The following is a 14,343-nucleotide window of genomic DNA, read 5'->3' as shown; positions in this document are numbered from 1 at the left end:
AGGGGAGATAGTGCCTCTTGCAGGCTTCCCTGCTTGGGAATGGCCCTGTGCAGGGAAAGCCACCACACCTCAGCGCTTTGCTTTGCAATCCTGTGTGGAATGCCCGTTCCTCTTTCAAGGCCCGACTTCACACAAGTCTGAACCTCAGTTCGTTCATCTGGAAAATGAAGGTTGGGACTAGGTCATTTTTCTTTCCCTTCCAACTAATATTCTGGATCTGTAGCGAAGAAAGTTAACATTCCTCAGTTCTGCTTTTGCCCTCCCTCATGCAATTCCTGCCTTTGGGACAAAGGGAGAGGTTCTGATCAACCTCGAAGGGTCCTTGGAGTCTTGAGGCATGAGGAGGGTCACCCCTGCACCTCAGCACACCATGTCCCTGGACACCCACTGAGGGGAGATAGTGCCTCTTGCAGGCTTCCCTGCTTGGGAATGGCCCTGTGCAGGGAAAGCCGCCACACCTCAGCGCTTTGCTTTGCAATCCTGTGTGGAATGCCCGTTCCTCTTTCAAGGCCCGACTGCCCTCTCCTCCGTGCCATCCTCTAGAGATTAGACAACAGATTGGAGTCGATGACTTAGTGCCCGTGTCCACTGAAACCAGGAGCGCCTCTGTTGCCCATGCCTTTGTGTATCCTCGGCACCAGGCGTGCCTGTTGCTGCTGTTCTTTAACAGGTGACTAAAGTAAGGCAGCAGGGTTAGGCCACCTGTCCCTGCCACAAAACTAGAAGGTGGTTGACACAGAACCTGAACAGAGATCGGTCTGATTCTAGAACCTGTGCTCTTCATTTAAATCATTTGTGTACCTGGAAGGAACCTCACTTAGTGGTTTTAATCTGTTCATCTAACTTTTGGCAAAAGGCACTTAAATAATCCCAAATACTTACGGAGTCTGAATTGATGCCTTTAAAATTTTTTTTTCCTTTTTGTCTTTTTTTTTTTTTTTTACTGACCGGCAACGGGATCGCAACCCTTGGTGTTGCGCCCGCACCGCGCTCAGCCAGTGAGCGGGAACCGGCCTCCACATGGGATCCGAACCCTTGGTTGGAGTGCCGCCGTGCTCCCAAGCGGCACACTCTCCAGTGCGCCACCGGGCCGGCCCTGAATTGATGCCTTTTAGACATCACAAAACCTTCAGGGTTACAAGGGATTTCTTGGCTTATTCCATCGAAGCCTCCACATTGCTGTATTGTACAGATGGAAAGCACCTGAGGCACAGAGGTTAAGGGATTTACGTGGAAACACAGGATGTCACAGCTCAGCCTTGACCGAGCCCACCGTTTCTCACTGTGGTGCCCTCCCCTCTGCTTCAGCAGATGGAACCACATGAGTCATCTAACTTCAGGCATTACTGCCCCCCGTCTCATTCCTTCCCCCAGGATGTGTGAATATGTCAACCACCTGCATGAACATTTCAAGTATCCTGTGATGATCAGTCTAACTTCAGGCATTACTGCCCCCCGTCTCATTCCTTCCCCCAGGATGTGTGAATATGTCAGCCACCTGCATGAACATTTCAAGTATCCTGTGATGATCAGGCAGGCTTCCTACATGCCTCCCAAGGTGAGCTGTGGCCAAGAGGCCTCGCAGAGGAAATGCTGCCAGCCACTCCTGCACCCATTCTGTGAACTAGACCATGGGGCACTGAGTTTTGACTCCTTAGAGTTTATTTTCAGTGTCTAGAAACAGATGGCTCTTTAGTCATTCAGTATGCTCAGGGATTGGAGGTAAGTTGTCCCTGACAAGGCTTCTCTAATGTTAGCCTTTCCTCAATAGCTGAGATTTTAAAACACATGCTCCTTGTGCAGAAACACCTGGCACTATCTAGTGAGTTAGGTTTTGACTGCAATTGTGTTATCTGGACCATTTATCCGGATCATGTTCAAGAGATCATGGCTCATTTTCACCCACAGCAGTTGAGCTATCAAAGGAAGTTTGATTAGCTTAGTTAACTAATCCTGGCAAGTCGCCAGTAATGTGTGCCCCTCTGACACATTTCAATCTGAAACTTATTTTTAAAATATTACTCCAGTTCCTCTGGCCTCGATTTAAAAGCATTTCTTGGAGCAGCAGAAATACCTAAAACATGTTTTTGTTCCAGGTGGTTATTAACACTAAACTTTTTGTTTTGATAGGATGCTGGCTATTCAACAGAAATGAAGGAGGAATCTGTAAAGAAACACCAGTATCCAGATGGTGAAGTCTGGAAGAAACTCCATGCCGCTCAAGAAAATTAAGTGTTCAGCCCTTACGCTTTTCTTTTTTAAATGAAAAGGCTTAAAATTTCTTGGATATGGTTTCACAAAAATAGAAGGAAAAAAAAAATCCTACCAATCATGATGAGTTCAGCTGAAAGTCATATTAACCTAAGGAATCAGTTCAGTAATCATTATTACTTGATTCTTTTAGCAAATCAATGTACATTTTCCTATTTAATCTTTAAATTTAGATTTAACTAACCCAAAGCCTAGGAAGGTGTTCTCACAAAATTTCTATCAAGTGCTGGTAACTAGACATTAAACTGTACTTTGAAAATAAGCAGCGTATTGCATAATTTGTTGGAAAATTTTCCTATTCTATTTAACTTGCCATAAATTAAAAATAAAAAATAAAAAATAGTTCTGCAGCACCAGGGGGTATCTGCTATGCAAGAAAGGGAAGATTTCACTGATTAGCCCTGAAGTAGTTCAGCATCTCCTTTCTTGCCCAGTCTAAGCATATTATTAGAGAATTCACACCACACTGAAACCAGTGAAGGCAAAATGGTATTTTTAGTTTTCTTTTTACAACCCTTAAAAAAATTCCTAAATGGTCACGATGTTTTAATGATAAAATGCATTAGAATGGGATGATTGATTGTAGGGAAAGTGAAGGAAAATGGTCAGGGCCCCTCAGATGTTCAGAATCTTGCCGAGTGTTTGATATAAATCTGCACTTGCGCCCAGGTGTTCCTTCCTTATTGTCTAATGTAACTGCGCATGTGCACCCAGGTGCCCTGGGTTATGGACTTAAGTATAAAGGATGAGTGGCTCTGATCCACAGTGACCTCCACTCCTGGGATGGCCCTGGGGGGCCATGGGAGACCACTGCTGGATCTGTAAGCCGCTGCTGCTTCTGAAGCTGAGGACTGAGCTCATGTTGTCTGCCAACGGGTCCTGGGATCTTTTCCCAATGATCTAGCATGGGCCTGCGTGTGAGGGGTCTGGTGACCCAAACTGTACAATGGGTTTGAAGGGTGTGAGCCCTAGCCCTGAAAATACAAATGGAAACTTAGCATAACTAAAATAATGAAACGTTTTGGCTTAGTTGTGGATTGCCTAGCCATACATTTGGTGTAGCCACGTAGCTTTACAATTGGTGTAGTCATGTAACTTTACAACTGGCTACATCAGCAGGAGTCCTACAATAACCCCAACCAGCAATTAGCGTAGCTTATGGCCCTAACCTGACAATGACAGAAAAATAGGGCAAAATATAGTTTAATCAGCATTTATAAAAACTACTCTAACCCTTTAAGTAGCATCCAAACAAGAATACAGCAGATTACTTAGGAGGGTTAGGTTAACTCTATATTAGGCAGGAACCAAGCAGATAAGCAGCAACATGGAATGAAAAATACATAGACAAATGCAGAACACTTCTTTATTACAGCAATATACAACAGCTATAACACATAATTCTTTTTTTTTTTTTTTTTTTTTTTTTTTTTTCATGATGACCGGCAACGGATCGCAACCCTCAGTGTTGCGCCCGTACCGGACCGGGACCGGCAATGGGATCGCAACCCTCGGTGTTGCCCCCGCTCCTTGCTCAGCCAGTGAGCGGCCGGTCTGTATGTGGGATCCGAACCCTCGGCGGGAGCGCCGCCGCGCTTCCCAAGCGGCGCACTGTAGCAGTGCGCCACCGGGCCGGCCCCGTAACACGTAATTCTTTAAACTCACCAACCATCACAGAAATGTGGGGCTGAAATGCATGTATGTTTTCAAGTGTATTCATTTTTTCTCCTCACTTTATTCATAATCTCATTTTCATACAACCTCAGTGGATTAATCAAACTCAAGGCCTTTTATTACTAAAAGAACCATCACAGTTCTGTTTGCCAAGGGCAATATCCTTAAAAATTAGTAATAACTGATAGGGCCGGCCCCGTGGCTCATTTCAGGAGAGTGTGGCGCTGGTAGCGCCAAGGCCGTGGGTTCGGATCCTATATAGGGATGGCCGGTATGCTCACTGGCTGAGTGTAGTGCCGACCATACTGTGCCCAGGGTTGCGATCCCGTCTGGCCAAAAAAAATAAAAATTAAAATAAAAAAATAACAACTGATAGGTCACTGATGGATTTTTGACCTAGTTCCTTCTTCCTTTAGAGCAAAAAGCACTTCCACCTGGGCATTCAGTCCGCCCTCTAAAGTCGGGCAATATCCTTCAAACAGCTCCTTCGAAAGCACTCTAAACAGCCATTTCCATTTTGATTGCTGGGTGAGGATCTTACCCTTCAATGGGAAAGTCTTCAGCTTTGAAATCATCGATGGTCTCAACTTTTTGAAGGATTTTGAGCTTTGGGAAAGGTCTTGGTTCTCGCTAAAGCTAAAAGCAACAAAATATGACCATTATTTTGCCATATTTGTACCGCCTGTTCTAATTCTGCTCCCCATGTCTCTTCATGAAACAGACTATCTTATCAACAAAGTTATTTTAGAGGGTGGACAACTGCAGATACCTTGTCCCTGGTTACATAACACTGTTGGAGTGTAACCAACTGGTTCTCTCACACAGATCAAGAGTGAAGGGTATTTTTTTTACATTACAGTGTCAGGAGCCTGGTGGCTCATCACGTATACGTTTTTGTAATCACGCTCAGTAAATTTATTAAAGACAGGGACATAGTCTGTTTTTCTATCTGTAATTTATAGCAGCACTCAGAATGGCTACTTGAGTTCCATAATCCCTATCCCTACTGTCCCTGGCAGAAGAGGAAGGAAAGATGACAGCTGTTGAAGATTAACAGAAAGGGATGCAAGCCAGGATTCCTGAGACAAACAGACAGTGGCAATTAGGATGTGGACACAGGTCACAACCTCACGTTATTGTGTCCAACACGACTGGAGCAGACACAGAGAAGCATCTGAATAAGTCTTAAGTCACCTTGTACTTAAAAGCAGCCAAGCCCCCTCAAAGGAGTAACTTTTAAAAAATGACATTTAATCTGGAAAGGGCTAAAAGGTTTTTGGTTCTAAATCTTTTTATAGTGGGGCTCATGAAACACACATACTTATATATTGTTTGCTATATCAAATCATTTGTTGACTGCTATAACCTACGGATTTGAACAGACAGACTTTGGAAAGTTAAAATTAAGGAAAAACATTTGCATTTCAATTCTCCTTCAAGCATAAATACAAGTTAAAATACCACCTCTGGGATGGTCCCAAATGTGGCTCTTCCTCTCTGGTACTGGTGCTTAGTACCTTACAGCCCCTGACACGTTAAGTGCCTGTGGTCATTCAAGCAGGTGCCTGCCTTGGCCCTGCTCATGTGCTCACTGCCCTTCCCTTGATTTAAAGCCCCACAGTTGGAGCACAGTCATCTTTATCTCAGACACAGCAACGAGTAGAACACTTGTTGCATAAGGGATGTTCCACACATCAACCTGTCCTCAGGTTGATAAACAATAATCAAAGTTATTAGTTCCTTTTACCACTGAATAGAGAACCCAGGAGGGTTTTGACTCAGTAACTGGGACAAAATTGTCTCTAGGTTAAAGACAGATGTGGTCCTGCTTAACAAAGCAACAACTGAGGGATCAAACAGTTCCAAAAAACTTTACCACAGAACAAAATTCAAGATACTTACAGGAATACAAAAGTATCCTGCACCCATGAAAGTAAAATTCACAATGTCTGGTATCCAGTCCAAAATTACCAGGCACAGAAAGAAGCAGGAAAATGTGACACATAATAAGTAGAAAAATCAATTGAAACTGACCCAGAAATAACACAGGTGATAGAATCAGTAAACGAGCACACAGTCAGTTATTTTATCACTGTATTCCAGATGATCAAGAAGTTAGAGGAATAAAATGAAACAATGCAAAAAAAATACAGAGGTAGAAGTAGTAGTTAGAAGAAAGACAGCATATTTGGCAAAGACATGCAATATAATACAGAAAAGCAGATAAAACAAGTGTATTAAAAGGAGGAGGAGAATGAAAGAGTTACACAGAGATAAGTATAGTGGGAAAACAGAAACCCGAGTCCTAGTCACTTCCCAGATCCCAACTGCTGTCCCTTCTTGTGGCACAGTTCTGCATTCCTGCCCTTGATTTCAGCAGATACTCCCACACTCTTATGGTTAATTCCCCTTTTGAACTTCATTAACAAATTGGTTTATATTACCAGCTGCTTATAAGGATAAACTAATACAAATCCAAAAATCTGCAGACAGAAAAAGCAATTAGTGGACCAAAAATGGTCACTAGTGCTCAAATCCCAATCCCACCCACTGATAAGGCAATGAAACAAGGAATAAGATAGTAAGTTCTATCTTTTTCTATATTCATTTTTCATATTTGGCCATCTCGAGCAAAAAGCTCAAGTTTAACTGAGAAGTTTTATGTAAATATCAAGTATGTTGTAGGTTTTATAGATCTAAAAGAAAAAAATCGGTCCAAACATATCTTACCTATTATCAGTGCTGGACCTATCTCGATCAAGTGTGGAAACAGCAACAGGCAAGCCAAGATTTGAAGACAGAGTGACATTTTCCAAAATCCCAGTATTACCAAGCACTGAACTGGTTAAAAAGCTTGGAAATGACTCTTCTGCTATACCTCGAAAATCTTCCATCTCACTCACAAAAGTACTTTATAAATCAAACATCACTCTAAAACTTTTTCAAATGATTAAGAGTACAAGTCTCATAAATCTTAGAAAACTGATAAATCTTAGGAAAAAATCATCTTTTGGAACATCACTAAGAGGGGATACTACTGGCAAATATTCTGAGGTAAAGTAATTCTCAGAATACTTTGCTACTTTATAGCTGAGAATATTAACATCAAACATTAAACTTATCTTCATATAATTAACATAGTAATGAAATACAACATAGTTTAATTTACTCTTGGCTTAGTGTAGCAAGGAAAACAAATTACCACAAACTTACCTAGTAAAGAAAGCAAAGATGGCATAACACTGATGGCATATGCAGATGATTTTAGGGAATATTTAAAAGTTTGGCAGTTATATACTCATTCCAATATGGAATAGAAAAAAATAGAAGTAGCAAAATCTAGCCCCTGACTTAAGAGATTATTCTTAAGGATGAGTGTACATTTTAAAAAGTGAGCCCATCCAAAGAAAAATTTTAAGTTAAATAAAGTATACTTGGCACATGGACAAGGCAACAATGGTAGAAGTGGTACACGAATGACTCTGGCACAAAATCTACACCATCCATGGAGAACCTACAAACCCACACTGGTGCTTGGTTCAACTTGACTCTGATCACAGTATGTGGGATGTTCCTCATTCCCAAAAATCTTCCAGAATTCCTTTCATGTAAGCACTGCGTGGAATTCGGTAAAGCATATAAGGAGGGAGAGAACAAAAAGATAAGTCAGGAAAAACTAAAAAACTGACAGGATTTTGGAACTGTACCTTAAAGAATGAGAAAAACTTTTACAGGAAGAGTATGGAATGAGGGATTTTTTTAGGATAACAAATAAGCATGAGCTAAGGGGGAAAAGAAGTAAAATTTACTGCATACCTACCATCTTAACACACTGAATCCACTGAAAACCTTATGATGTAGGTATTATCATTTTACAGATGAAGAAACAAACTCAGAGACTAAATTAGCTAAATTTTCCCAAGGGTATACAATTGGCAAGATTCAAGCCCAGGTCTGACTCCAACATTCACTCTTAAGTACTAAGTCTATGGTGGCAATAATAAATACTCCAATGTATTTTTGGCCACAGCGTATAAAATAACATGGCAAATAAAACTAGGAGTAACAGAATAGAGTCAGATCATAAAAACCGTAAGTGGTGTATTAGGAAGTTTGGACTATATTCTGTAACCAATGAAAGGACGGGTACAATCAAACTACAGTACAGGAAGGCAGAGGACTTAAAGCATGTAAGACTATTCAAAGACCTACTATATATGGTAAGAATAAAGGGCTGTGTTAGGGCCAATGAAAAATGGATTAAAGTATAGATTTTATGGAATATGGATTAATTCAATTACTCTGTAAAGTAGAAAAAGTTTTAAGACCACTAGAGAGCTATAAAAACTTACTTGATTATGGATGAAGTAAATAAAACTAGAATAACAGAATAGAGTCAGATCCTAAAAACCTTAAATGGTGTACTAGGAAGTTTGGACTATATTCTGTAACCAATGAAAGGACGGGTACAATCAAACTACAGTACAGGAAGGCAGAGGACTTAAAGCATGTAAGACTATTCAAAGACCTACTATATATGGTAAGAATAAAGGGCTGTGTTAGGGCCAATGAAAAATGGATTAAAGTATAGATTTTAGGTAATATGGATTAATTCAATTACTCTATAAAGTAGAAAAAGTTTTAAGACCACTAGAGAGCTATAAAAACTTACTTGATTATGAAGTGCCCATGCTCCTGTCTGAAGTATACCTCTCCACTTTGATCAAAACCCTCTCACCACTGCAACAACTACCCTCTCTTAAACATCGTCGTCTTCTCTCTCTGTGCAATCATTCCCATGCTCTGCATGGTGTTAGTTCTCCCATCTTTTAAAAAAGCCTTCCCTATCTTGCACCCCATTATCGCCCTTTGGCTGCCACCACACCTATCTGTGCTTGCTTTACCACACAATCCCCCAAAAGAAACCATGACTAGTCATAAAGTTCTACTCCTGAACACACCTAATCTGGCTTTCAACCCACCAAAACAATGCTTGTCAACATCACCACTGATCTCCTTGTTGCCAAACCCTAGAATGGTGTGGTTAGTTTTCAGACCTCTTCTTCAACCTAACAGTATGGGTTTCAGATGATTATTCCTTCCTTGGGGAAATACTTTCCTCACTTGATTCCCAAGACACAGCTGTCTGGTTCTCCTAAGCCTTTACCAGTTGCCTCTTTTCCTTGTCCTTGTCTGAACCTGGACAGTCCAGGACTTCCACACAGTGGAAGACTCCAGAGCTTGGTCCTCAATCTCTTCCATCTACACACCCTGTCTGAGGAACTGTCCTTAGCTTCAAACCTTTAAATACCATGTGATATTTACACCTCCAGCATGGGCCTCTCTCCTGAACCTCTGATACTCAACTGTCCACATGACATTTCCACTTAGATTTCTAACAGGCACCTAAAACTCAAATCTTGACTCCACCTCATTCCAACCCCCTCAAGAAAAGCCTGCTCTTCAATCTTCCCTACCAGAGAAAATGACAACTCCAATCCCTAGTTGCTTAGGCTGAAAACCTTAGTCTCCACTAAGTCCTCTCACACACATACCCTATATGCAATCCCTACACCAATCCCAATGGCCATAATTTAACAATACAACCAGAACCTTGCCATTCCTCACTACTTCCACAGCTGCCACCTTGGTCAAGCCACTACCACCTCCTATCTGACACTGCAATGGCCTTTGGACTATCTCTTGCCTCCACTCTTCCTCCCTTAGTCTATTCTCCACACACTAAAGTTACTCCTATAAGATAAGTCACATAGCATTACTCTTAGCTCAAACCCTCCCTCCACCGGTTTCCCGTCTCATTCAGAATAAAAAGCTATCCTTATGATAACCAGCAAGGGACTAAATGATCTCTGACCTCACCTCCTACGACTCCTCTCTTACTCATTCCATTCCAGCCATCTCAACCTCCCTGCTGTCCCTGAAATGTGCTAAGCAGTTTCCGCCAGGGCCTTTGCCCTTGCTCTTACTTCTGCCCAGCCCCTGATGCTGCAGGTATCTACACATCTTGTACCTTCATGTCTTTCAGGTCTCTGTATCAATGTTCACTTAAATGTCAGGCCTTTCCTCATCAACCTAGAGTTGGGCACAGCAGTCCCAACCCCCTTGCCCTGCTTTCTTTTTTCTAAAGTACTGAGCAATATCTGACATGCTGTATAATTCACACGCCTACTTGTGTTTCTTCCCACATTAGAACCTAAGCTACATGAGAGCAAGGACTCCACCCGTTTGGCATATCACTGCACTCCTACCTACTGCACTGCTGGCACAAAGGAGACAATTAATTTGAGTGAATCAATAAGTAAATGTTTTCAAACTATGTCAATACACAGCGAATTCATCACAAACTATCATATAAGCACCCTCTACTTAGATCATGCCCCAGCTTTTCCCTCTCTTCGATATTTCTAACTATTCTCTCTTCCTGATTTCTATAAACATGTTCAAAACTCTCCCATATTAGGATGGAGGTAGCAGAGGACAACCTGCCCTGATCTTTCCTTTGCACATCCTGCTACCACCATCTTGCCTTTCCTTCACAGCCAAGTGTCCTAGGAGAAGACTCCACAATTACTACTCCAGTATCTTATCTGACATCCTCTTCCTCTGTCTGCTCCTTATACATTATGATCACCCAGGATTCTGACCTCAGACTTTATGTAATGCAATTTACATCTTACACACTAGGAATCTCAAACTCAAATGACTTCGGGTGCAAATATTGTCAGAAAACAGGGCTGTAAGGACTGAGGTCAACTGGAAACTACAGGCCCCACCTGAAGCCAATTAAATTCAATAAAAACACTGTTGCCAAATAAAACCTACTGGTGTAGTCTGTTCCTGAGGGCAAAACATGTGTCTATGTCCAAAACACACTGTGAAACGTTTTACATTTTTTTGTCTCCACTACTACCACCCTACCCTACTGAAAAGCCTCCTGATCAGTCTCCATGCTTCTTTTGCCATTCTACAATTAACTCTCCACACAGCAATCAAAAGGACCATTCAATATGAATCACATACCGTGCCCCTACTGAAAACCTTGTGAACTCCTGTCAACCTCTTCCACCTCATCTTTAACCCCTCTCGGGTTCACTCACCACATACTGTAATGTCTATTCCTACAACACTCCCCAAGCCCAATCCTATCTCGGGACCTAGGGTATTCTCCCAGATCTTTGTATAACTAGCTCCTTCCTTTTGACATTCACCTCAACTTAAACGTTACCTTCTAAGATAACATTCTAAGGTTATCCCTTATCATCAAGTCAAATGTAGTCCCCCAGACTATCACATCCATTTTAATTTCTTCCAGAACTCACCACTATTTATTTTTGTATCTGTCTTCTTCCACTGAAATGATTGCCCATTAAGAGCAGGAGCCTTGCCTATTGGTCCATCACTATTTCCCAAAACCTAGAACAATGCCTAGCACATAGTAGGTACTCAAAAAAAATCTCTGAAATGAACAAATGATTGACAAGACTCTCAGTGGATGGCCTCATCTTTGACTTTAACTCCTGTATATTGAGAAAGTCAGTTTCTTGGGGAAACGTCTATATTGTATACTGGTATATGCCCAGTACCTGATATAGAGCTGGGTATATAAATTTACTGTAATCCTTAATAGTAGATCTACGCGTACAATTGAACACATTTAAAAGTACGCCCCGTGGAACACAAAACCCACTCAAACCTCCCTAAGACTCATCAGTTACTCTTGGCACTTTAAGATATACTTAGATAGTCATTTAGTACATTAGTTATTCAACTCTTACCGTAAAATTTGCTCACAAAACTTAAATTTGGAAAAAAAAATTGATTCTGTAACAGTAAAAACACGAGCTGAATGACTTCAAAAAGGCAACAGCAAATGGAAATATTGTCATATAAAAAAACTGTCCTCCAAATAACTGCGTCGAAAGGAACCTCATGTTTTACTAAACAAAATCCGAAATTAAAAGCAAAGCAAAAGTAAAGTGGCATTAAGCATTCTTGTCTCATTTCACGCTATGTTCATAATGAAGTCACAGACAAAGAACGTTAGGTAAGGTAGGAACAAATATGAACGCAACCTAGCAGAAACCAAATCAAAAGTGAGTGACCGGGCGACAGGGGCAGATCCTTCAGCACTGAGTTAACAAGGTTACTTCCCGGGTCAGAGTTTTAAGGAGAAACAGAACCGCCCATCACAACACGCACACAGCAAAAACCACCAGTCACCACAGCGAGAAAGACACTCCAGAGCGACGAGCAGCGGCGTCTGTCCCCCAAGAGCCGCAAGCACCACGTGCGAGCGGAGCAAGAAGAGAGCCCCAAGAAGGCTGGCTCACCCGGCCAAGAGCCTCGGACACGGAGCGTGTGGCTAATCTCACCCAGCGGAATTCAGCCTGGAGCCCGGGCTGGGGCTGAGGCGCACACGACCCCGGCCGCCCCGCGCCTGGAGCCTGCGCCGCCAAGTGTCCTAGGAGAACACTCCACAATTACTGCTCCTGTATCTTACCTGACATCCTCTTCCTGTCTGCTCCTTACACATTGGGATCACCCAGGATTCTGACTTCAGACTTTATGTAATGCAATTTACATCTTACACACTAGGAATCTCAAACTCAAATGCCTTCAGGTGCAAATATTGTCAGAAAACAGGGCTGCGACACTGAGGGTTGCGATCCGTTGCCGGACACGAAAAAAGACAAAAAAAAGGAAAAAAAAAAGAAACAGAACCGCCCATCACAACACGCACACAGCAAAAACCAACAGTCACCACAGCGAGAAAGACACTGCATAGCGAAGAGCAGCGGCGTCTGTCCCCCAAGAGCCGCAAGCACCACGTGGGAGCGGAACAAGAAGAGAGCCCCGTGAGGGTTGCGATCCGTTGCCGGACACGAAAAAAGACAAAAAAAAGGAAAAAAAAAAAGAAACAGAACCGCCCATCACAACACGCACACAGCAAAAACCAACAGTCACCACAGCGAGAAAGACACTGCAGAGCGAAGAGCAGCGGCGTTTGTCCCCCAAGAGCCGCAAGCACCACGTGGGAGCGGAACAAGAAGAGAGCCCCAAGAAGGCTGGCTCACCCGGCCAAGAGCCTCGGACACGGAGCGTGCGGCTAATCTCACCGAGCGGAATTCAGCCCGGAGCCCGGGCTGGGGCTGAGGCGCACACGACTCCGGCCGCCCCGGGCCTGGAGCCTGCGCCCCCCGCCCCACCCAACCGCCACTGCCCCGCCGGCCCGGCAGCCGAAAGTGGACTCACCTGCCCTTCGCCCAGGCGCACGCCGTGACACCGGCGGCCCTCCTCACCGAGCCCGCGACCACCCACGTAATGGTCGTCCCGCGGCACGGCAAGTGCGCGTGCGCGAGGCCCCCAGCAGCCGCACCGCCCGGACCTGCCGTACCGCGGGCCTCTCGGGTTTACGTCTGTTCGCGGCTCGAGGCGAGGGGCGGGGACTCAGAGCCGACTTTGGATTGGTCGTCGCGAAAGGGCGGGGCGGGCAGGAGCCGGTGATTGGTGAGAACGGCGCGTACCTGAGTTTGAAGCGAGGAAGCGCGCCCGCAGGTCGGGAAGCGGGGCTGGGCAGTGCGCCCGGGCGGCGGAGGCCTTCCTGTTCGCGCAGATCTGGAGGTTCCACTTCGGAAGTCCTGGCCAACTTGGAAATAATGCTTCCCTTACTCAGTCTGGAACCCCAAAGCACCGTCAGTCACCTTACGCACAAAGAAACATTGCCGGCGAACCTCCCCCCCACACTCCCCATCACGCGTCTGCCCCGCGCGAGCAGATGCGGGCCTTTCCCGCCACTGTTTGGTGGATGCTGGAACATCATGACTTGCCTTCAGCCAGTACGCCATTCCTCGGAGCCGGGTTTCGTGACAGTTCGCTACACCTGATCGCTTCTTTGTGATGGAGTAGGGTTGGTCTCGGTTGGAAGAAGTGAGATGGGACCTAAGTCTTCCCTAATTAGCTTCCTACTTTTCCCCATCCACCTTAGGCCACAAATCCCATCACTGCCATCTGCTCGGCCCTTAACTACTGAGACCATAGATGTAACTGTTCCACACCTTTCACTCGAAATTTATCCCCAAAATGTTCCCCATACAGTCTTTTATTTCAAAGTTTCTTCCATACAGTCTCAGAGAGAAAAAGAGTCCCTCTTTTCCAAAGATAACTCCTCAACTTCATTCAACAATGATTGAATGTTTAAGATGTCGGTGCACTTGGGAAGAGAGATGACAGTTTTTTAAGTCTCCTTCCTTGAGGTTAGCCTGGTGGGAAAAGACATCTGTTAACTTGATACCTTCCCCAAAGCACTGCTCAGCTGTCATTCCTGGATGCCCTCTCCACTGGTTCCTCTCTCTGCCTATACAAATGCTGTACCTCTCC

The 14,343-nt window shown here is 43.8% G+C and overlaps 1 protein-coding gene across 1 annotated transcript in view; it reads left to right on the top strand.

Moving 5' to 3' along the window:
- Positions 1-2,533, top strand: part of ENOSF1 (enolase superfamily member 1) — a 20,003-nt gene extending 17,470 nt beyond the window's left edge. The window contains exons 11-12 of the mRNA XM_008582687.1: positions 1,477-1,558; positions 2,131-2,533. Coding sequence (XP_008580909.1) covers positions 1,477-1,558; positions 2,131-2,232 — 184 coding nt within the window. The 3' untranslated portion in view covers positions 2,233-2,533. The remainder of the gene's footprint in view (positions 1-1,476; positions 1,559-2,130) is intronic.
- The last annotated feature ends 11,810 nt before the right edge of the window (positions 2,534-14,343 follow it).

This window comes from Galeopterus variegatus, unplaced genomic scaffold (assembly GCF_000696425.1).
Source record: "Galeopterus variegatus unplaced genomic scaffold, G_variegatus-3.0.2 Scaffold2696, whole genome shotgun sequence".
In the NCBI taxonomy this organism is placed as follows: Eukaryota; Metazoa; Chordata; class Mammalia; order Dermoptera; family Cynocephalidae; genus Galeopterus; species Galeopterus variegatus.
This window is presented reverse-complemented; position numbering and strand designations above follow the sequence as displayed.